This window comes from Manis pentadactyla, chromosome 8 (assembly GCF_030020395.1).
Source record: "Manis pentadactyla isolate mManPen7 chromosome 8, mManPen7.hap1, whole genome shotgun sequence".
Taxonomy (NCBI): Eukaryota; Metazoa; Chordata; class Mammalia; order Pholidota; family Manidae; genus Manis; species Manis pentadactyla.
Genome location: NC_080026.1, coordinates 95,293,871 through 95,316,223, shown reverse-complemented (window position 1 = coordinate 95,316,223; position 22,353 = coordinate 95,293,871). Strand labels below are relative to the sequence as shown.

At 37.8% G+C, this 22,353-nt stretch overlaps 1 protein-coding gene across 3 annotated transcripts in view; it reads right to left on the bottom strand.

Annotated features, from left to right (window-relative positions):
• Positions 1-718: 718 nt before the first annotated feature.
• Positions 719-22,353, bottom strand: part of MCU (mitochondrial calcium uniporter) — a 234,836-nt gene continuing 213,201 nt past the window's right edge. For all 3 annotated transcript variants that reach the window (XM_036928762.2, XM_036928763.2, XM_057505965.1), the window contains 3 exons: positions 21,096-21,299; positions 3,976-4,092; positions 719-2,672 (listed from right to left, as the gene is read on the bottom strand). In XM_036928762.2, the coding sequence (XP_036784657.2) occupies positions 2,595-2,672; positions 3,976-4,092; positions 21,096-21,299 (399 nt within the window). In that variant the 3' untranslated portion in view covers positions 719-2,594. The remainder of the gene's footprint in view (positions 2,673-3,975; positions 4,093-21,095; positions 21,300-22,353) is intronic.

Below are 22,353 nucleotides of genomic sequence, written 5' to 3'. Positions count from 1 at the left end.
CAGTGAGGGTTCCCAAAGTAGCTCAGATTCCCGGAGGAAGAGCAAAGTCAATGGGAGAGCCTCATCTGAGTCACAGCACCAATGAAAGGGTATCTCGCTGCGACCCTCCTTATCCAGAACGACTCAGGAGACACGAGCCCATGCAAGAGATTTTATTCTCTGAAAGAGAGAGAGAGAGAGAGAGAGAGCGCACAAGGGGTCAGAGAGACAGAGAGAGCGAGCAGCAGCGTGGTACAGAGCATTGTGCCTTTTATTGTGGTGGATCCGCTTGGCCTGTTGCCTTGGGAGAGGGTTGGGATGTTTAGAGATAAGGTGGGTAAGCCCAGCAAGCCCCAGGCAAGCCCAGGCATGATTCTCATCGGCTTATGTGCTTGGGACCATGGGGTGAATGGAGGATATTACTATATTCTTATAGATATAATGGGGATTTTTCCTGTTAATTGGAAGATAAGGATATTAGTCTCAGTGCTGCCACTGACCTTATCATGGTTGTAGAGGTCACTTAACCTCTGGTAATTCTGGAAAATTAGGAAAACGCTGGTCATTTAGGTTTCAGAAGGTATAAGTAAAATGCCTGTTTTTAAAATATAGGTTAGGGCTTAATTTCAAAATGATATTCTTATAAAAATTAATTTTAGAAGTAACAAGTTTCCCATCTAGAATCACAGGAAAATAAGTATTTTTTAAAAATTTTGCTTAAAAGAATAAGATGCTATAGTTCAAAAATCGAATAAGTATTTATTGTTCCAGAAGGTACATTATTTTTATACATATTTCATAAATGATACAGGATTTTACATGTCCAATATTTTGCTATTTGTTTAAAGGACTTTTCTCCACATCCTCCCTCCCTTGCCTCCCACATGTCCTGAAAGGATTTGCTCATTACACTGTGCCGTTTCTTCTTAAAAACTCTATGCACAAACAGGATAAGTGGTTTAAAAATAATTCGCACAACAAAAATAAATGAGGGATGAGGTTGAACAACTGGGGGCTGGGCGGGGGAAGGAAGTGGGAGGAGGGCTGGGAGTGGAGACATGCATCCTTTCATTCCGTCCTGCCACTGCAGGGGGTGGCTTGGGAGCAGCAGCCATCCTGGCTGGACTTCAGCCTCTGCAAGGCACCTGGAGTCTGCCTTTGTCATTTAAAGTGTTTCTTTTCATTCATACTTAATGATCCCGAAGGAGGAAGAAAATGAGAAAGAAACCCCTTGCCACCAGGAGGAGGGATAAATCTTGTGAAAGAAAAAAGCCAATTGGTTGTGTGGCGAGCCCCATTATTCTTTCCATCCTGCCCTCATGGTAGTTAAAAACAGGATATTAGACACAGATTCCTTTGACTCTTCAAGTGCAGATGCCATCTGGAAATATGGTAAAAAATATTTTGATAGAGTATAATATTAATTCTTCTTTTTCTCAATTTAAGGTAAGAAAAAATAGGGTGAAGAGGGTAGGCTAAGGAAGCCATAGAAATGTATTCCTGTATAAAGATAAAGTGCACCCTTTGAGATCCACACACTTGATTTACAACTACTGAAGTGGTGGAGATGGGCAGGCTCACAAACAGTGTGGAAGTGTGTGTCCTTTGAGATTAACAAAGCCTCCAGACAAGGCAGCGCCATCTGGATGGCCTGGAATGCTGTCACACAAGCAGATTAACAGCAGTGAAATTATTCTGGTTCTGAAATGGCTAAAGAGCTATGAAATTTAGCCAATTTGTAAACCTTACATCTTTCTAATTTGGTAATAAGCTGAACACCCCTGCTCTGATTTGGGTTGTGGAGGGAGAGAAGAATATCAATAGAATAGTTAAATAAAGGAGGGACATTCTGCCTCCTGTTAAAGGTTAATTAGTAAAAAACAAAACAAATCAAAAAAACCTCATGCAGTGTTGCCAATGATTTCTAGATTCTGATCCAGAGCACTGAAATATATAGACATTTAAGAAGGTCTTACAGGATAAATCCAAAGTATCAAACAGTCATAAGTTGGTTCAATTATTATATGGATAAAATTAGTATAACCAACACGGTGTGGGTGGTCAGAAAAAGGGTACAAGTGAGAGAGATTCCTGGTAGCTTTGCAGAGACTGCAAAATTTAAAATAGGAGTAATGACATGGGCTCAGACTCTTGTTTGCCACCCACCTTATCTTGAGAATTTGCTTTTCTGGTATATTTATTTACTCCTATGTCAGAAATAATAAAAGTGAAAATAAAAAAAATCTAGAGCTGAATGAGGTGCTGGTGTGTTACTGTTTTGCTGACCCTGCAAAGAAGATGCAAGAAAGGAACACCCCCAGCATCATTTTCTCTTCATGAATCTCTCAACTAAATGCATCATTTTCATCTAGAAACTGAGATGCTTGATTAAGACAATATTCACTAAGCCCTTTGAGCTTATATTCTGCAAAGCCTGATCCTCAGATTTTAACATTCCTTTCTTTCCTAATCCTTTTTGTTTTTTATTTTTTAATTAAAGGTAAAAACCCCCTACACTGACGTGGCTCCCAGCTTCCACCTGCAATGCTTTAATTAAAAAGGCAATGGTTATAAACAGGTGTTCTTTCTGCTTCAATTCCGAGGCTCTTTGCAGATCAATCCTTCTCACCAATTTGTCGAAGGGGCAGATGTACTTGTAATGGGTCTCTCAGTCTCTTAAGGTCCATTTCTGCCTAAAATAGAAACCAAAGGTTAGAAAAACTGGCTAGTAAAGCTTTCAATTATATTAATATCCCCTGAGAAAAGTAAATTGTCCTTCATGACTGTGAGTCAGAAAATCATCTCACTCTCAAAATAAGACTGCCTCAGAGGCAAAGGTCTTTGAAGGCAGGGGGACCAAAATGGAAGGCTGTCCTGGCAGTTTCAGTTGCCAACAGAGCCTCCAGAAAAGGTTGTGCTATCAACAGGGCAGGGGTTAGGGTCTCAGGGATGTGGGGAGCACCTTGATGGTGTTTCTCCAGAGAGAAGCCCTTTCACAAACTTTTGCCTGTAGCCAGAACTTTAATTTATGTTGCTCAAAACTTTAGTTGTTTATTCAGTAGTTCTCTAAGTTTTTCACTTAGCTAGTGATTTTAAGAACAAGGATATGCAGTCAACTGCAGCACTTTCAAAACTCACACATGCTCGGACCTCACCCATAAGAAGTTGAATTAATAGGCTTAGGGTAGGGATGAAGTTTCTGTGTTTTTAATAGCTCCAGATGCATTCCCTCCAAATGAGAGCCACCACACAGAGCAACAGAGGACAGGAGTCACTTAGGCCAAGGTAGGAAGACTAAGACTACTCAAAGCACAACCCCATCATCAATGAGGGACAGAGAAGGTGGAGAAGGTTCAGAGAAGAGCAATGAAACATTAAAGAGGATGGGAGAGCTTCTAGAGAGTTTGGAAAAGTCCCTGAAGCCATAAAAGATTATGGAGAGAGGATAAATGAGGATTTATTCACCAAAATCAGATATCAAAGGGAGGTATACATTCAGAAATTTGAAAGAGGTCACTATTGTGAAAAAATATATCAATCTTTAAAAAAGCACCTTCTAGTTTAATAATCTCTGGCCAGCATCTAGCAAAGATTTCTAGTAGACTCTCTCTCTTATCTGGATTTCATTTTTGTCCCATTGCTACTATGTATTTTAGGTGAGAAATTTTGGGTCAATTATTGTAGGAAGATTAAGAAAAGAGAGAAAAGTAAAATAGACAACTCTAAAGAAACAAAAGGAAAAAATAGGTCTAAAAATTTCAATATGCTAGTGTTAAGATAGGTGGGACCATCATCTTTTCACCTGCTTGTTTATAAAGTTTTCTAGAGAGGTGTCTATGATAACTGTTATTTTTATCAATTGAGAAATAATTTATACAGGAAGAAGAGGGTTGGATCATTCTTTCAAAGTTTACCCGCTGAAGTACTATGGTTCTGGATAATAATAATACCATACAAGATAGGGCTGGGACTTATTTTTATATTTGGAAAACTTACCTGAGCAATTGCATCCTTGAGTTGATTGTATTTCTCTAGGTCAAAACGTGACTTTTTGGCTCCTTTATGGAAAAATAATAAGTATTGTCTGTCTCTGGCTTCTGGGTAAACATATTCCTACAAAAATAAAAAAATAAATTATTAATCCTTGGCATACTATCTTCACAAAATAAGCATTTATTAACTATCGATTATATTTAATACACATGAACATAAAGATATATACTGATGAGTGCTGTAAAATATTTAATAATTTTTTTATTGTGAAACACACACAGAAGAGTACACTAAACAAAAATGTACACCACGAGTCATCACATAATGAATATATTAATCATTCCAGATAAAGAAAATAGAACACTGCCAACAACTCAGAGGCCCCCATGCTATCCCTTCTCAATTACTAACCCCTTTTTAAACCCCCAAAATAATCACTATTTGGATTTTTATGGTAATTGTTTTCTTGCTTTCTTTACAGTTTTCTTACTAAAGCATTTATCCCCCTGAGCATTACAGCTTAGTTTAACCTGTTTTTTGAATTTTGTAAAAATGGAGTCAGATAGTGTGTACTGTGCATGGCTACTTTTACTGAGTATTACATTTGTGATATTCATCATTTGTGTGTAGCTGTAGTCTATTCATTTCCATGGCCACTTTATATTCTATTATATGACTACATTATAATTTATCCATTGTACTACTGATAAACTTTGGTGTTGTTTCCAGGTTATGGCTATTCTGAATAATGTTGCTAAGAACATTTCTGGACTTATCTTTTTGAGTGGAAATCATAGATCACAGGGTATGCCTATGTTCAAATTTAAGAAGTGATATCAAACAATTTTTCAAAATGGTTGTGCCAAACATACAACCAGCAGGAGGATATGACAGTTGCCATTACTGCATATCCTTGCCACTACTTGGTATAGTCAGTTAAAAAACGTTGGTGTGTGTGCAGAATTACTACATCACTTTTTAAAAACAGCTTTACTGAGATATAATTCACCTACTATACAATTCACCCATTTAAAGTATAGTGTTCAATGGTTTTTAGTATATTCACAAAATTGCACAACCATTACTATAATCAATTTTAGAATATTTTCATCATTCCCAAAAGAAATCCTGTATTCTTTAACAGTCATTTCCCATCTCCCTTGACATTTCCAGCTACAGGCAACTACTGATCTACTTTGTGTCTCAAAGCTTTGCTTAGTCTGAATGAACATCTCATATAAATGGCATCATACAATATGAAGTCTTTTGTGTTTGCCCTTTCAAGGTTCATCCATTTGTAACATGTATCAGTGCTTCATTTCTTTTTATAGCCAAATAATATTCCACTGAATGGATATACCACAATTTACTCATCCAGTTATCAACTGATAGACATTTGGGTTGTTCCTACTTTCTGGCTACTATGAGTAATGCTGCTCTGAACATTCATGTATAAGATTTTGTCTGAATGTATGCTTTTATTTCTCATGGAGATACATAGCATTTTTCTGATCCCTCATAAGGCTGAGGCCTTTTCATTTTATATGTTATTCGCTATTTGCCTATCCTCTTCTGGAAGTGCCTATTCAAATAAATGTCTTAGAATTTTTTTCTATTGGATTGTCTTTTTCCTTTTTTAAATTATGATTTGTAGAATTATATTCTGGATATGGATCTTTTCTTGAACATACATACATACTACAAATATCTCCTTCCAGACCATTCACCATGTTAATAAACAAAAGTTCTTAATTTTATTATAGTCTACTTTATCATTCTTATCATTTATTGCTAGCACTTTTTATTTTGCATACAAAATTATTCCCTACTCCACAGTAAATTCTCCTTTATTACCTACCTTCCAGAAGCTTTATTGTATTATCTTTCATATTTAGCTCTACACTCTATCTGTAATTAATTTTTGTTTGCAGTGTAAGGACAAAGTCATTTCATTTTTTTTTAAGAAAGATATTCAGTTGTCCTAGCATCATTAATAGAAAAAGACTCTCTACAGCACAATCTTTTTACAATCAGTGTTATAACTTAAGCTATAGTCTTCCATATCTGGTAGAGCAAATACATTTTTACTGGCTTTTCTTAGTCCCTTACATTTCCATATACATTTCTGAAGTAGTTTATTTAAATCTTTTCCCCGATCCCCAAATATGTTAGGATTTTGACTGGGATTACTCTGAATCAGATAGATTAGTTTGGATAGAACTGACATTTTACAATATTTACTTTTCTAGTCCATGAACATGCTATAACATTCCATTCATTAAGTCCCCTTTAATTTTATAAGGCCTTGCAAATCTTTTCACAATTAATTTCTAGGTATTTAAAAAAGTATTGGGGGGCGGAAGATGGCGGCATGAGTAGAGCAGCGGAAATCTCTTCCCAAAACCACATAAATCTACGAAAATATAACAAAGACAACCCTTCCTAGAATAAAGACCAGAGGACACAGGACAATATCCAGACCACATCCGCACCTGAAAGAACCCAGCACCTCGTGAAGGGGGTAAGATACAAGCCCCGGCCCCGCGGGAGCCGAGCGCCCCTCCCCCCAGCTCCCGGCGGGAGAAGATTAGGCAGAGCGGGAGGGAGACGAAGCACAGGACTACCGAACACCCAGCCTCAGCCATCCGGGCCAGAGTGCAGGGCCCTGGATACTAGGAAAACAGGGCAGCAAGAACAGTGAGCGGGCACCGGAGGCCTGGCGCCAGAGGACTCCAGAAAAGCGAGCGACCATTTTTTTTTTTTGCTGTTTTGTTTTGGCGAGCGCTTTTTGGAAGTCTTAAAGGGATAAGGCCCCCAATACTAGGGAAACAGCGCAGCAAGACCGGTGAGCAGATGCCTGAGGCTGGCGCCGGAGAATAAAGAAAAATGACCGGCCACCTTGTTTTTTTTAATTTTAATTTTTTTTTTTTTTTGGTGGTCGTTTTGTTTAGGCGGGTGCTTTTTGGAAGTCTTAAAGAGGCAGGGCGGGACACTTAATCCAGAGGTAGGGAATTCGGGGATCTCTGGGCACCCTAACCCCTGGGCTGCAGGGAGCAGGGAGGCCCCTTACGGAGATAAATAGCCTCCAGGCCGCTCCCCCGCCAACATGACTCCACCACTTTGGAGCAGAGGCCCGAACCAGGCCACGCCCACAGCAACAGCGGAGATTAACTCCATAGCAGCCAGGCAGGAAGCAGAAACCCTGTCCGCGCACAGCTGCCCAGCACAAGCCACTAGAGGCCGCTGTTCTCCCAGGAGAGGAGGGCCACAAACCAACAAGAAGGGAAGTTCTTCCAGCCGTCACTCGTCCCAGCTCTGCAAACTATTCCTATCACCATGAAAAGGCAAAGCTACAGGCAGACAAAGATCACAGAGACAACACCAGAGAAGGAGACAGACCTAACCAGTCTTCCTGACAAAGAATTCAAAATAAAAATCATAAACATGCTGACAGAGATGCAGAGAAATATGCAAGAGAAATGGGATGAAGTCTGGAGGGAGATCACAGATGCCAGAAAGGAGATCGCAGAGATGAAACAAACTCTGGAAGGGTTTATAATGGATAGGATGGAAGAGGCCATTGATGGAATTGAAACCAGAGAACAGGAACGCATAGAAGCTGACATAGAGAGAGATAAAAGGATCTCCAGGAATGAAACAATATTAAGAGAACTGTGTGACCAATCCAAAAGGAACAACATCCGTATTATAGGGGTCCCAGAAGAAGAAGAGAGAGGAAAAGAGATGGAAAGTATCTTAGAAGAAATAATTGCTGAAAACTTCCCCAAACTGGGGGAGGAAATAATCGAACAGACCACGGAAATACACAGAACCCCCAACAGAAAGGATCCAAGGAGGACAACACCAAGACACATAATAATTAAAATGGCAAAGATCAAGGACAAGGAAAGAGTTTTAAAGGCACCTAGAGAGAAAAAGGTCACCTATAAAGGAAAACCCATCAGGCTAACATCAGACTTCTCGACAGAAACCCTACAGGCCAGAAGAGAATGGCATGATATATTTAATACAATGAAACAGAAGGGCCTTGAACCAAGGATACTGTATCCAGCACGACTATCATTCAAATATGATGGTGGGATTAAACAATTCCCAGACAAACAAAAGCTGAGGGAATTTGCTTCCAACAAATCACCTCTTCAGGACATCTTACAGGGACTGCTCTAGATGGGAGTACTCCTAGAAAGAGCACAGAACAAAACACCCAACATATGAAGAATCGAGGAGGAGGAATAAGAAGGGAGAGAAGAAAAGAATCTCCAAACAGTGTATATAACAGCTCAATAAGCGAGCTAAGTTAGGCAGTAAGATACTAAAGAGGCTAACCATGAACCTTTGGGAACCACAAATTTAAAGCAAGCAATGGCAATAAGTACATATCTTTCAATAGTCACCCTAAATGTTAATGGGCTGAATGCACCAATCAAAAGGCATAGAGAAATAGAATGGATAAAAAAGCAAGACCCATCTATATGCTGCTTACAAGAAACTCACCTCAAACCAAAAGACATGTACAGACTAAAAGTCAAGGGATGGAAAAACATATTTCAAGCAAACAACAGTGAGAAGAAAGCAGGGGTTGCAGTACTAATATCAGACCCAAAATAGACTTCAAAACAAAGAAAGTAACAAGAGATAAAGAAGGACACTACATAATGATAAAGGGCTCAGTCCAACAAGAGGATATAACCATTCTAAATATATATGCACCCAACACAGGAGCACCAGCATATGTGAAACAAATACTAACAGAACTAAAGGGGGATATAGACTGCAATGCATTCATTCTAGGAGACTTCAACACACCACTCACCCCAAAGGATAGATCCACCGGGCAGAAAATAAGTAAGGACACGGAAGCACTGAACAACACAGTAGAGCAGATGGACCTAATAGACATCTATAGAACTCTACATCCAAAAGCAACAGGATATACATTCTTCTCAAGTGCACATGGAACATTCTCCAGAATAGACCACATACTAGGCCACAAAAAGAGCCTCAGAAAATTCCAAAAGATTGAAATCCTACCAACCAACTTTCCAGACCACAAAGGCATAAACCTAGAAATAAACTGTACAAAGAAAGCAAAGAGGCTCACAAACACATGGAGGCTTAACAACACGCTCTTAAATAATCAATGGATCAATGACCAAATCAAAATGGAAATCCAGCAATATATGGAAACAAATGACAACACGAAGCCCCAACTTCTGTGGGACGCAGCAAAACCAGTCTTAAGAGGAAAGTATATAGCAATCCAAGCATATTTAAAAAAGGAAGAACAATCCCAAATGAATGGTCTAATGTCACAATTATCGAAATTGGAAAAAGAAGAACAGATGAGGCCTAAGGACAGCAGAAGGAGGAACATAATAAAGATCAGAGAAGAAATAAATAAAATTGAAGAATGAAACAATAGCAAAAATCAATGAAACCAAGAGCTGGTTCTTCGAGAAAATAAACAAAATAGATAAGCCTCTAGACAGACTTATTAAGAAGAAAAGAGAGTCAACACAAATCAACAGTATCAGAAACGAGAAAGGAAAAATCATGACGGACCCCACAGAAATACAAAGAATTATTAGAGAATACTATGAAAACCTATATGCTAACAAGCTGGGAAACTAGGAGAAATGGACAACGTCCTAGAAAAATACAACCTTCCAAGTTTGACCCAGAAAGAAACAGAAAATCTAAACAGACCAATTACCAGCAACGAAATTGAAGCAGTAATCAAAAAACTACCAAAGAACAAAACCCCCGGGCCAGATGGATTTACCTCGGAATTTTATCAGACATACAGAGAAGACATAATACCCATTCTCCTTAGAGTTTTCCAAAAAATAGAGGAGGAGGGGATACTCCCAAACTCATTCTATGAAGCTAACATCACCCTAATAACAAAACCAGGCAAAGACCCCACCAAAAAAGAAAACTACAGACCAATATCCCTGATGAACGGAGATGCAAAAATACTCAACAAAATATTAGCAAACCGAATTCAAAAATAGATCAAAAGGATCATACACCATGACCAAGTGGGATTCATCCCAGGGATGCAAGGATGGTACAACATTCGAAAGTCCATCAACATCATCCACCACATCAACAAAAAGAAAGACAAAAACCACATGATCATCTCCATAGATGCTGAAAAAGCATTTGACAAAGTTCAACATCCATTCATGATAAAAACTCTCAGCAAAATGGGAATAGAGGGCAAGTACCTCAACATAATAAAGGCCATCTATGTTAAACCCACAGCCAACATTATATTGAACAGCGAGAAGCTGAAAGCATTTCCTCTGAGATCGGGAAGTAGACAGGGATGCCCACTCTCTCCACTGTTATTTAACATAGTACTGGAGGTCCTAGCCATGGCAATCAGACAAAACAAAGAAATACAAGGAATCCAGATTGGTAAAGAAGTTAAACTGTCACTATTTGCAGATGACATGATATTGTACATAAAAAACCCTAAAGACTCCACCCCAAAACTACTAGAACTGATATCGGAATACAGCAAAGTTGCAGGATACAAAATCAACACACAGAAATCTGTGGCTTTCCTATACACTAACAATGAACCAACACAAAAGAGAAATCAGGAAAACAACTCCATTCACAATTGCAACAAAAAAAATAAAATACCTAGGAATAAACCTGACCAAGGAAGTGAAAGACTTATACTCTGAAAACTACAAGTCACTCTTAAGAGAAATTAAAGGGGACACTAACAGATGGAAACTCATCCCATGCTCGTGGCTAGGAAGAATTAATATCGTTAAAATGGCCATCCTGCCCAAAGCAATATACAGATTTGATGCAATCCCTATGAAACTACCAGCAACATTCTTCAATGAACTGGAACAAATAATTCAAAAATTCATATGGAAACACCAAAGACCCCGAATAGCCAAAGCAATCCTGAGAAAGAAGAATAAAGTAGGGGGGATCTCACTCCCCAACTTCAAGCTCTACTATAAAGCCATAGTTATCAAGACAATTTGGTACTGGCACAAGAGCAGAGCCACAGACCAATGGAATAGACTAGAGAACCCAGACATTAACCTAGACATATATGGTCAATTAATATTTGATCAAGGAGCCATGGACATACAATGGCGAAATGACAGTCTCTTCAACAGATGGTGCTGGCAAAACTGGACAGCTACATGTAGGAGAATGAAACTGGACCATTGTCTAACCCCATATACAAAAGTAAACTCAAAATGGATCAAAGACCTGAATGTAAGTCATGAAACCATTAAACTCTTGGAAGAGAACATAGGTAAAAACCTCCTAGACATAAACATGAGTGACCTCTTCTTGAACATATCTCCCCGGGCAAGGAAAACAACAGCAAAAATGAGTAAGTGGGACTATATTAAGCTGAAAAGCTTCTGTACAGCAAAAGACACCATCAATAGAACAAAAAGGAACCCTACAGTATGGGAGAATATATTTGAAAATGACACATCCGATAAAGGCTTGACGTCCAGAATATATAAAGAGCTCACACGCCTCAACAAACAAAAAACAAATAACCCAATTAAAAAATGGGCAGAGGAACTGAACAGACAGTTCTCCAAAAAAGAAATACAGATGGCCAACAGACACATGAAAAGATGCTCCACGTCGCTAATTATCAGAGAAATGCAAATTAAAACTACAATGAGGTATCACCTCACACCAGTAAGGATGGCTGCCATCCCAAAGACAAACAACAACAAATGTTGGCGAGGCTGTGGAGAAAGGGGAACCCTCCTACACTGCTGGTGGGAATGTAAGTTAGTTCAGCCATTGTGGAAAGCAGTATGGAGGTACATCTAAATGCTCAAAACAGACTTACCATTTGACCCAGGAATTGCACTCCTAGGAATTTACCCTAAGAATGCAGCAATCAAGTATGAGAAAGATCAGTGCACCCCTATGTTTATCGCAGCACTATTTACAGTAACCAAGAATTGGAAGCAACCTAAATGTCCATCGATAGATGAATGGATAAAGAAGATGTGGTACATATACACAATGGAATACTACTCAGCCATAAGAAAAGGGCAAATCCAACCATTTGCAGCAACATGGATGGAGCTGGAGGGTATTATGCTCAGTGAAACAAGCCAAGTGGAGAAAGAGAAATACCAAATGATTTCACTTATCTGTGGAATATAAGAACAAAGGAAAAACTGAAGGAACAAAACAGCAGCAGAATCACAGAACTCAAGAATGGACTAACAGGTACCAAAGGGAAAGGGACTGGGGAGGATGGGTGGGTAGGGAGGGATAAAGGGGGGGAGAAGTAGGGGGGTATTAAGATTAGCATGCATGGGGGGTAGGATAAAAGGGAGGGCTGTACAACATAGAGAAGGCAAGTAGTGATTCTACAACATTTTGCTATGCTGACAGACAATGACTGTAAAGGGGTTTAAAGGGGGGACCTGGTATAGGGGAGAGCCTAGTAAACATAATATTGGTCATGTAAGTGTAGATTAGTGATACCAAAAATAAAAAAAAGGGCAGTTCCTGTGTGGTAACCTCCAATGAGTTCTACACAAGGGTATCAAGGTCATATAAAAGTGAAGGCAACGGGTCTGTTTGTGTTTATACAGAGGATCAAAGCCTAATTTGGCTACCCCGAAAATGAACTAAGATACGATATGAAAAAGAACTTCCAACATCAGCACTCTCTGGAAGACTCATGCCAGAAGATGATCATCAAAAAACCCCAACAAAGATCCACGCACTGCTATAGCTGTAGATGCACTCATCCCACCAGTTCCTGGACTTGCCATGGGAATGAGGAAGGAGATATCTAAGCTGGCCTGTGCATACAGTAAAACAAAAATTGGACTGGATCTATACTGTTGAAACTCAACCAAGAATTAGGAGAAGTGCAAATTGTAGCGCTCCAAAGTCTTACAACCACAGACTATTTATCGTTAAAAGAACATATGGGATATGAACAGTCCCCAGGAATGGGTTGTTCTAGTATATCTGAATTCTCTCAGACTGTTTAAGTTCAGTCGGACAATATCCACCAAATCATAGATAAGTTTTCACAAATGCCTAAGGTGCCTAACTGGTTTTCTTGGTTTCACTGGAGATGGCTGGTAATTACAGGTATGCTTTGGTTAGGTAACTATACTCCTATTATGTTAATGTGTGTGCGCAATTTACTTAGTAGTTTTAAACCTATACATGCTGAAATTACTCTACAAGAAGATATGTCAAAGAAATAATCAATCTTCCCATGTTTTCTGCCGCCTGCTACTTCTATAGCTTTTCTTCTTCCTTCCTAATTACAACCCTTAAATAGAATTAATGCCTCATATCAAATTTACCGAGTATCATAATTCTTCCAAGTGGTAAAGATACCTCAAGACAAATGCTGGGCATAGAAGCTATAGGGCATAAATACGCAAAGAAATAAAAAGCTAACCATTTCAAACAATAAGGCTTCTCTCTCACTTACCAACTTTACATTTCCCTGTATGGCCCCGGAAGATGACTGGTTAGCCAGAGACGGGTAAGATTCCTCAAGGGAGGAACAACCTAAGACAGGCACAGTCACAGGGGGGTCATCAGGTGAGAAATTGGGGTTCAACAGAGGTGAGGCTTGGAACCTCACCCCCCCTGTTCTGAGAGAAATCTTCTGCATACGTGGATGTTTTATTGCCCTTGTCTAGCTTGGATTAACACATAGTCTACAGGCACACACCTGATCATCTACATTTGCTCTCTTACAACACTAAACTATGTTTTCTACCTTTATCTTGTATCTACCTACCACTTCAGCATTTTATTAAAAATAATAATAATAAAGAGAGAAATGTGGTATCCACATATAAATCAAGTATAAAAATCAAATGAGTATTCATATTTGAACTGACTGTTTATAGTTCATAATGCATGAGCAAAACCGAAGGTTTCTGTGATGGCTGCCCTTGTACTGTTCACCATGTAAGAACTTATTCACTATGTAAGAATTTGTTCTCCATGTAAGAACTTGTTTGTTATGCCTCAGAAGACTGGAGACCGACGAAAATTAGGCTTGGGGTGGATTAATGATTGTGCATTGAGCATTGACTCCCCTATACAGAATTTTATTGTTGTTAACAACCATTTGATCAATAAATATGAGAGATGCCCTCACAAAAAAAAAAAAAAAAAAAAAGTACACATTTCCAATGGTAAAATAATAAGTAACTGGGACGTAATGAATATAGTCAAGATATTGTAACAGCTTGGTATGGTGATAGCTGGTACCTAGAATTGTCATGTATATAAATGTTGAATCACTATGTTGTACACCTGAAACTAATGTAATGTAATACTGTGTGTCAACTACCCTTCAGTAAAAAATAATTATCTAAAAAAAAAGTATTTAAAGTTGTATCTTTTAAAAGTTTCATTTTCTGTTTGTTGCTGGCCTATAGGTTTATATATTGACTGTCTATCCAGTAACCTTATGAAACTCACCTATGGATTCTAACCAGTTATCTGAATGAGTTTTTATCTTTTTTATGCCCCAAATCTTTAAATAGTGTCAGTTTTCTTTCTTAACAATCTTTGTATCGTTTATATTTTTTTCTTACCCAGGCATGGTTTATGTTTGCTTCTGTCTGGAGCCTATGAGCACTAGCACCCTGGGATTACAGTTTTCTAGGACTATCTCAATCTAATTTATGGGACTGAGATGATTGGAGATGAATTACAGTTTCTGAGTGAACCCATAGCAGGTTCATCCTTATTCTACAATGGTAACCTTTAGGGGTTCCAAACCAAAGCAAAAGTGTTTCACCTACTTTAGTGATCCCTGGACATCAATCTCTATGGTTTTGGTCCTTCTAGATTAATAAGTGTGGCTCAGCTTCTTTAATCATCTTATTCCTCAGGGATGAAGCACACTTATTATCAGATTTACCTTCCTGGGACAACTCCTCTTCAGGTCCTTGCCTGGTAATTTTTGCTCTCTTGTTAGCTCTCTAATGTCTAAAACAGATGTGTTTTATGATTTGTCTAATTGTTCCAAGATTTCTTAATGGGAAGATTGGTCTCATTACCTAGTATGCCCTATGAGAAGCAGAAGCAAATATTTAATTATTGATGATGACGGATAATAGCTGAATAGTAGTAAATGGTCTATGGAAGCCATTTGTAAATGGATAGAATTGAGGTCTGAATCAAGTAGCATTGATAGGATAAATGTTGGATTAAAAATTTGAATAAAAGTCCTCTACTTTCATCTAAATTGCTGTTACTAGGTTACTTACCTTATCTTTGCATAGGATATAAATGTACATGCCAATTAAATTTATTCAAAACTATTCTATGTTCCCTCTTTTGGGCAAAAATAATTTACTAAGCAACTATGTACTAGACTCAATTGCAGGAACTAGTGACTTGGTAATAACTGAGAAGAGATGCATACAGCTTGGTTATAAAGGAAAGAGATTCAGAGAGGGAGAGGTTGATAACACAGGGAACACAAAAAATAAACTGGAGTGAGAAGATACCAGAAGTGGGGAACAGGCTTAAGAACAGGTAAAGGGGCTAGTCTTGAATAGGAAAATGCCACCTTTTATTTGAGCTTTAAGGAAATAATGTGAAAGTAGGTACGGATATTGTTAAACTCAGAGAATTTGGAATTAGAAAGATTGAATCTTTTTACCTCAATGTTCTAGGAGAAATAGGTAGGAGGCAAGGTTAAGGGTGTGATGGGAAGCTTGATACAGAGTCTTAGAATAGCTATTGTGGGGGTACTGGGGAGGGAAATCTAATTAGAAACACAAGCAGTAGCCCATTGGACATTATTACATGATTTTTCTCTAGCAATGTTCAGTAGCCTGGATACAGGATAACTGGTTAGATTCATCCAAGATTAGGGGTTTATAGAGTACATATGGTGGAAGGACAAGCATGTAGGGACTGCAGGATACAAAGAGAATGACTACGTGGTCTAAGTTGGACAGAAATGGAAGCGACACATGAGGAAGGTGACAGTAAAAAGTTAAGAGAGATGTCAGGAACCTAAAGGTCTGGATGAGGTCAAAGGAGAAAGTAAATGAATAAAATGGCTAAAAAGAAAATTGTGGTCAGAAATTAGTATAATAATTTATATTGTAAGTAGGATGGTTCTAGGAAAGAACATCCTCAATGGCCATTAAAGTGGTTTGCTGGAGTAAAATAGAAATGATAGTTGTTGGAATTGAGAAGACAAAGGGTATGAAAGGTCAGGCCAATGTTTCTTAACCTTTTTTTTTATTACTGGCCCCCTACATAGCCTTTATAGATATTTTTTCCTGATTGCTCCTTTTCCCCATGGAAGTTTATTACTACAGATATACTAACTACCTGTTTATGTACTGTCAACATTAAGCACCAGTTTTCTCCCCCTCTCATCCCTAACAATATCCCCTTCATTGAAAATGCATGGCCTAAGCTGTTGGATGGATGGTTCACATGCATGCTGAGGTAAGTTCAAAATGGTGATCTTATTGTCAGGCTCCCTTTAGTAGAAACTAGTATTCAGGTTTCACTGAAATATTAGTAAAATTCAATATTCCACTTGATTTTATGATTTCTAGGAACTTGTCATTTTATAAAGATTCTTTGGAACTTAATATGCTATTGGGATATATTTAGGTTGCTAACAGATGCAACATTTCCTTGTAACACGTTTAAAAGAGTTTAAATGCTATTGAACAGGTGTTTTACTTCATGGGTGCTAATCATGGATACGAATATGGAAAAGAATATTTAACCTAAGAAACTCTTTTTACATTTCATTTGGTCACTGTTTCCTTATTCACAAATTCCTTAATTGTTTGCTACTGCTATTTTGCAGTTTGTAGCTTGGGGGCAGCAAAAATGCTTCGAGAATCACAGAATACAGCATTTAACTAGCAGGACAGATAGGCTATTAAAGATATAAGGAAAGAAGTGTTAGGTATGGTAGGGAAATAAAAATTGAATAAAACAGAATGCCTAGCCTCAAAAGATATCATTATCTAGTAGAGGGAAAAAAATAGTATACATGAATAATTATAATACAAGATTAGCATTGAATGAGTGAAAGAGAGGCACCATGTGCTACAGGAATTCAGAAGAGGGAGAGCTGGCCTTAAGGAACTGGTCAAAGGTTCATGAAAGGTAAGCATTTAAGTAAATCTTGAAATATGACAGGTAGAACTTTTCCAGTTGATAGAATAATATGAAGTAAGGACTGACATGGTGTTTGGAAGGAATAAAGAATAGAATTTGGTTTGTTTAGAACACATAGTACATATACACAGGAGTTGACAGACATTTGGGAAATATAGATAGCAACCAGTTATGAGTATCAGGTTCAGGAGTTTGGACTTCTATCAATAGATTAAAAAAAACTCATTTAAGGGGTATGTATTTAAGAGAGAGGGAAGAGAGGAGAGGGAAGGACAGACAGACATATACAAGCTATGTCCAGAGCTGTGATTTGATATGACTGATCTGATTGTTCAGTTCTGTTCACACAGAGTGAGTAGTGTGCGCCCGTAATGGAACTAGGTGCTGGAGACTCTGGACAAACAACAGCGGAACACAAACAGTTTGCTGTCTCTCTTCTCTACCAGACATGTTTGGAAGCCCCAGAAAGGTTAAATATTATTCTTAGGCTTTTCATTTTCCCACACGTAAATAGAACTATGATGACTGATATAATAGAAACAAAACACCATGTTTAGCAGCAGCCACTTAGATTGCAAAAGAAGCAATTCACAGGTTTTTATCTGATACCTAAGAGAACAGGAAAACCTTATGTCTTAGCTATTTTAAATGTTTTTATCATGAGAGGTTGGGTCTGTGGTGACATCACATATATAATAATAAGTGATAATACAGAAATACAAAGAATTATCAGAGAATTCTATGAAAAATTACATGCCAATAAATTGGGACAACCTAGAAAAAATGGACAAATTCCTAAAAAAGAACATTTCAAGACTGACCCAGGAAGAAAAAGAAAATCTGAACAGACCAATTACCAATAATGAAATTGAACTGGTAATCAAAAATCTCTCCCAACAAACAAAATTCCAGTACCAGACAGCTTCACAGCTGAATTCTACCAAGTATTTAAAGAAGAGCTAATATCAATCCTTCTTAAAGTAGTCCAAAAAATAGAACAGGAGGAAGGGAATACTTCCAAACTTATTCTATAAGGCCAGCATCACTCTAATACCAAAACCAGACAAAGACACCACAAAAAAAGAAACCTATAGATCTATATCCCTGATGAACACAGATGCAAAAATCCTCAACAAAACATTAGCAAACAAAATTAAAAAATAGATCAAAAGGCTCAACCATCACAACCAAGTGGGATTTACTCCAGGCATGCAAGGATGGTACAGTATTTGTAAATCAATCAACATGTACACCACAGTAACAAAAAGAAGGATAAAAACCACATGATCATCTCAATAGATGCTGAAAAAGCATTTGACAAAATTCAACATCCATTCATGATAAAAACTCTGCACAAAATGGGTATAGAAGGTATGTACCTCAACATAATAAAGGTCACATATGACAAACCCACAGCTAACATCATAATCAATGGTGAGAAGCTGAATGCTTTTCTTCTAAGATCAGGAAACAAGAGAAGGATATCTACTCTCACCACTTTTATTCAACATAGTACTGGAGGCCCTAGCCACAGCAATCAGACAACACAAAGAGATAAAAGGCATCCTAACTCATAAGAAGGAATTGAACTGTCATCTATTTGCAGATGACATAATACTATATATATATATATATATATATATATATATATATATATATATATATAAAACCCTAACGACTCCACCAAAGAACTATTAGAATTAATAACTGGATTCAGTAAAGTTGCAGGATACAAAATTAATACACAGAAATCTGTTGCATTCCTATATACTAACAACAAACTAGCAGAAAGAGCTAGGGGGCCCAGAAATAAACCCACGCATATATGGTCAATTAATATACGACAAAGGAGAGACATGAATATCCAATGTGGAGGAGAGTTTCTTCAACAACTGGTGTTGGGAAAACTGGACAGCTACATGCAAGAGAATAAAGCTGGATTTTGTGTCTAACTCCATACACAAAAGTAAACTTGAAATGTATTAGAGACTTAAATGTAAGACATGAAACCATACAACTCTTAGAATAAAACATAGGCAAAAATCTTTTGAACATTAGTATGAGCAATTTTTTCCTGGACATCTCTCTTTGGGCAAGGCAAGCAAAACAAAAAATGAACAAGTGGGACTACATCAAACATAATAGCTTCTGTACAGCAAAGGACACCATCAACAGAACAAAAAGGCAACCTATGGGAGAAAATATATTCATAAATGATTTAACCAATAGGGGTTTAACATCCAAAATATATAAAGAGCTCATACATCTCAAAACCCAAAAAACAAATAACCCAATTAAAAAATGGGCAGAGGACCCGAATGGACATTTCTCAAAGAAGAAATACGGATGGCCAAAAGGCACATGAAAAGATGCTCCACATTGCCAATCATCAGGGAAATGCAAATTAAAACCACAATGAGATATCATCTCACACTATTAGGATGGCCACTATCCAAAAGACAAGAAACAACAAATGCTGGCGAGGATGTGGAGAAATGGGAACCCTCACAAACTGTTGGTGGGAATGTAAATTGGTGTAGCCACTGTGGAAAGCAGTAAGGAATTTTGTCAAAAAACTAAAAACAGAAATAATATATGACCTAGTAATTCCACTTCTAAGAATTTACCCAAAGAAATCAAAACCCCTGTTTTGAAAAGATATATGAACTCCTATGTCAACTGCCTCATTATTTACAATACTCAAGATATGGAGGCAACCAAAGTGTCCATGAATAGATGAATGAATAAAGAAGATGTTATACATATACACAATGGCATATTATTCAGCCATAAAAAAGAAAGAAATACTGCCATTTGAGATGACATGGATGGACCTAGATGGTATTACACTAATTGAAATAAGCCAGGCAGAGAAAGACAAATACCATATGATTTCACTTATTTGTGGAATCTAAAAACAAAACAAAACAAAATGAACAAAATAGCAGTAGACTCACAGATACTGAGAAGTGCCTGGTGTTTACCACAGGGAGGACTGGGGTAGATGGCTGGATAGGGAGAGTGAAGGGGATAAAAGGGCACAAAAATTCTGAATCATATTAAGTTGGTCATGGGGATGGTAGTACAGCATGGAGAATACAGCCAATGATTCTGTAACATCTTCCAATGTTGAAAGACAGTAACTGCATTAGTGGGGTTGAGGATTTAATAACTGGGTAACTTATGAACTACTGTGTTGAATACTTGAAACTAATATAAGATTGTATATCAAATATACTTTAATAAAAAAATAGTAAGTGACAATAAATCCTTCATACTTCCTAAAGAGGCACTAGGGATTTTCAAGCTACTAAAAACATAGCACCGGCAACAAAAATTAGTTCCAGATATTGATATTTAATAAATGAGTCCTGGCTGATAAAGAACAGGCCAGGTGTATAAAGTGACTGGATATCTAATTTTCACCTCTCTCCATGAAAAACAACAAAAAACCCACCTATACTCTTAACATACTTAGAAGTAGCCCAGAGTTTAGTTTAGTTATTTGATTGGTTATCAGCAATTCCCCATGCCAAAAATTCAGTGAAAACAAAAAGTTTGGGACTACCCGTGACAGGTAAATTAATTACGTAGTACATAAAAAGCCATTAGCTGACAAGCTATCCTATAGCTGATAATTCTCCTTTGCCCTCTTATTTTCTAACTTACTGTAATATATTTTCCTGAATTATATGATTTATATATTTCTCTTTAAAGTCTGTGAGCTTCATGAGGGCCAAAGCCATGTCTTTCATCTATCTTCCTATCTTTAGCAGATAAAAGGGTACCTAACATAATTGGCATGCATGTGCACGTGCACATACAGCCTTGGTGTGGAACTGGCCCAAGAAGGAACACAAGAGAAAAGAGAACTACTTTGACAACCAAAATGCCATTACTATCTCATAAAAAGTTACTTGAAGGCTTCTTACCTGGCGTGTCATTACAAAATATGCATACATTGCCATGGCACTTCCATAAGTGATGAAGTAGGTGACTGGCTCCATGATGTCCCAGGAGTATTCCCACCAGGTAAGCCGGGCCAAAATGCCAAACTGTGTGGCCATGTAGGCAAGCCCACCCCATAGCACCAAAGTGGTCCTCTTCTCAGCTTTTCTGCTAATCTCAATTCGTACCTATGGGGCACAAATGATAGATCAAACATAAGACATTCTGACATATAATTATCTTAAATTCTTAAACTATCCTGTTTACTAAAGAAACATGACTCATAATCAAGACATATTAGTCTGAATTCTAGTGAATATAGCTTGTCTTCTTAAATAGTATCTGTAGTTTTCATTGAAAAAATAATTTACTGGAGTAATGTTTTTTAAGGACACTTATGTTTTATGTTTCACCCTAGAAAGAGGTGAAAATATGGTAGTGAGTAAGTTCGTTTTAACAGCTCTTCATCCAGCTGTGAGATTCTCTTCTTTATAAGAGGGAAATGAGAACATTTTCCAGCGTTCTCTTCCTGTAGCATACGAGATTTAATCTACTACCAATTTTTACTCAAAGGGCTAACCAGGGGACAGAACAGCACAGTGAGTCAGAGCATGGACTCTGCCATTCAGAACTGTGGGATTAATAGGATTAATACACAAATCAAGTAGAACAGAAATCAAATGTACAAGTACATATGACTTGATTATTCTTCCTACAACAGAATGATTAGAGCCAAAACAGTTCCTACAACTCCTGACTGCCCTCACATGGTTTCGGTATCCTTGAGGAGCGCCACGCCCTAGGGTTAGACTCAAGGTCAGATAATGATTGTGCGTTGATCATGTGTTGAACCCCCTACTCAGAATTCTTTAGATGTTTAAGTTCATTTGCTCAATACATATGAGGAGTGCCTTTTCGGCATTACTCTTGTGCTGTGATGCCTTGAGTACCCTGGTTGGCCTTTCAGATCTTCAGCGTTCTGTTGCATTCCCCCCAAATCTGTGGGTCAGAGGCAAGGGGGAGCTGACAAGAACAACTGAGCTCAAACTATGATCTGCAAATCATCAACTTCACTATGGAGTTGTTCAGTTAAATATCAGAAAACAGGAAAAATACTTATCAATTCCCAGCACATAGGACGATAACTTTGTTATATTTGCTATATTAAAAAAATGCTTTACATTTTGAAAACATCAAATTTAAATATTTTCCCCTTTCACAACAGGTCAATTTATCACATTT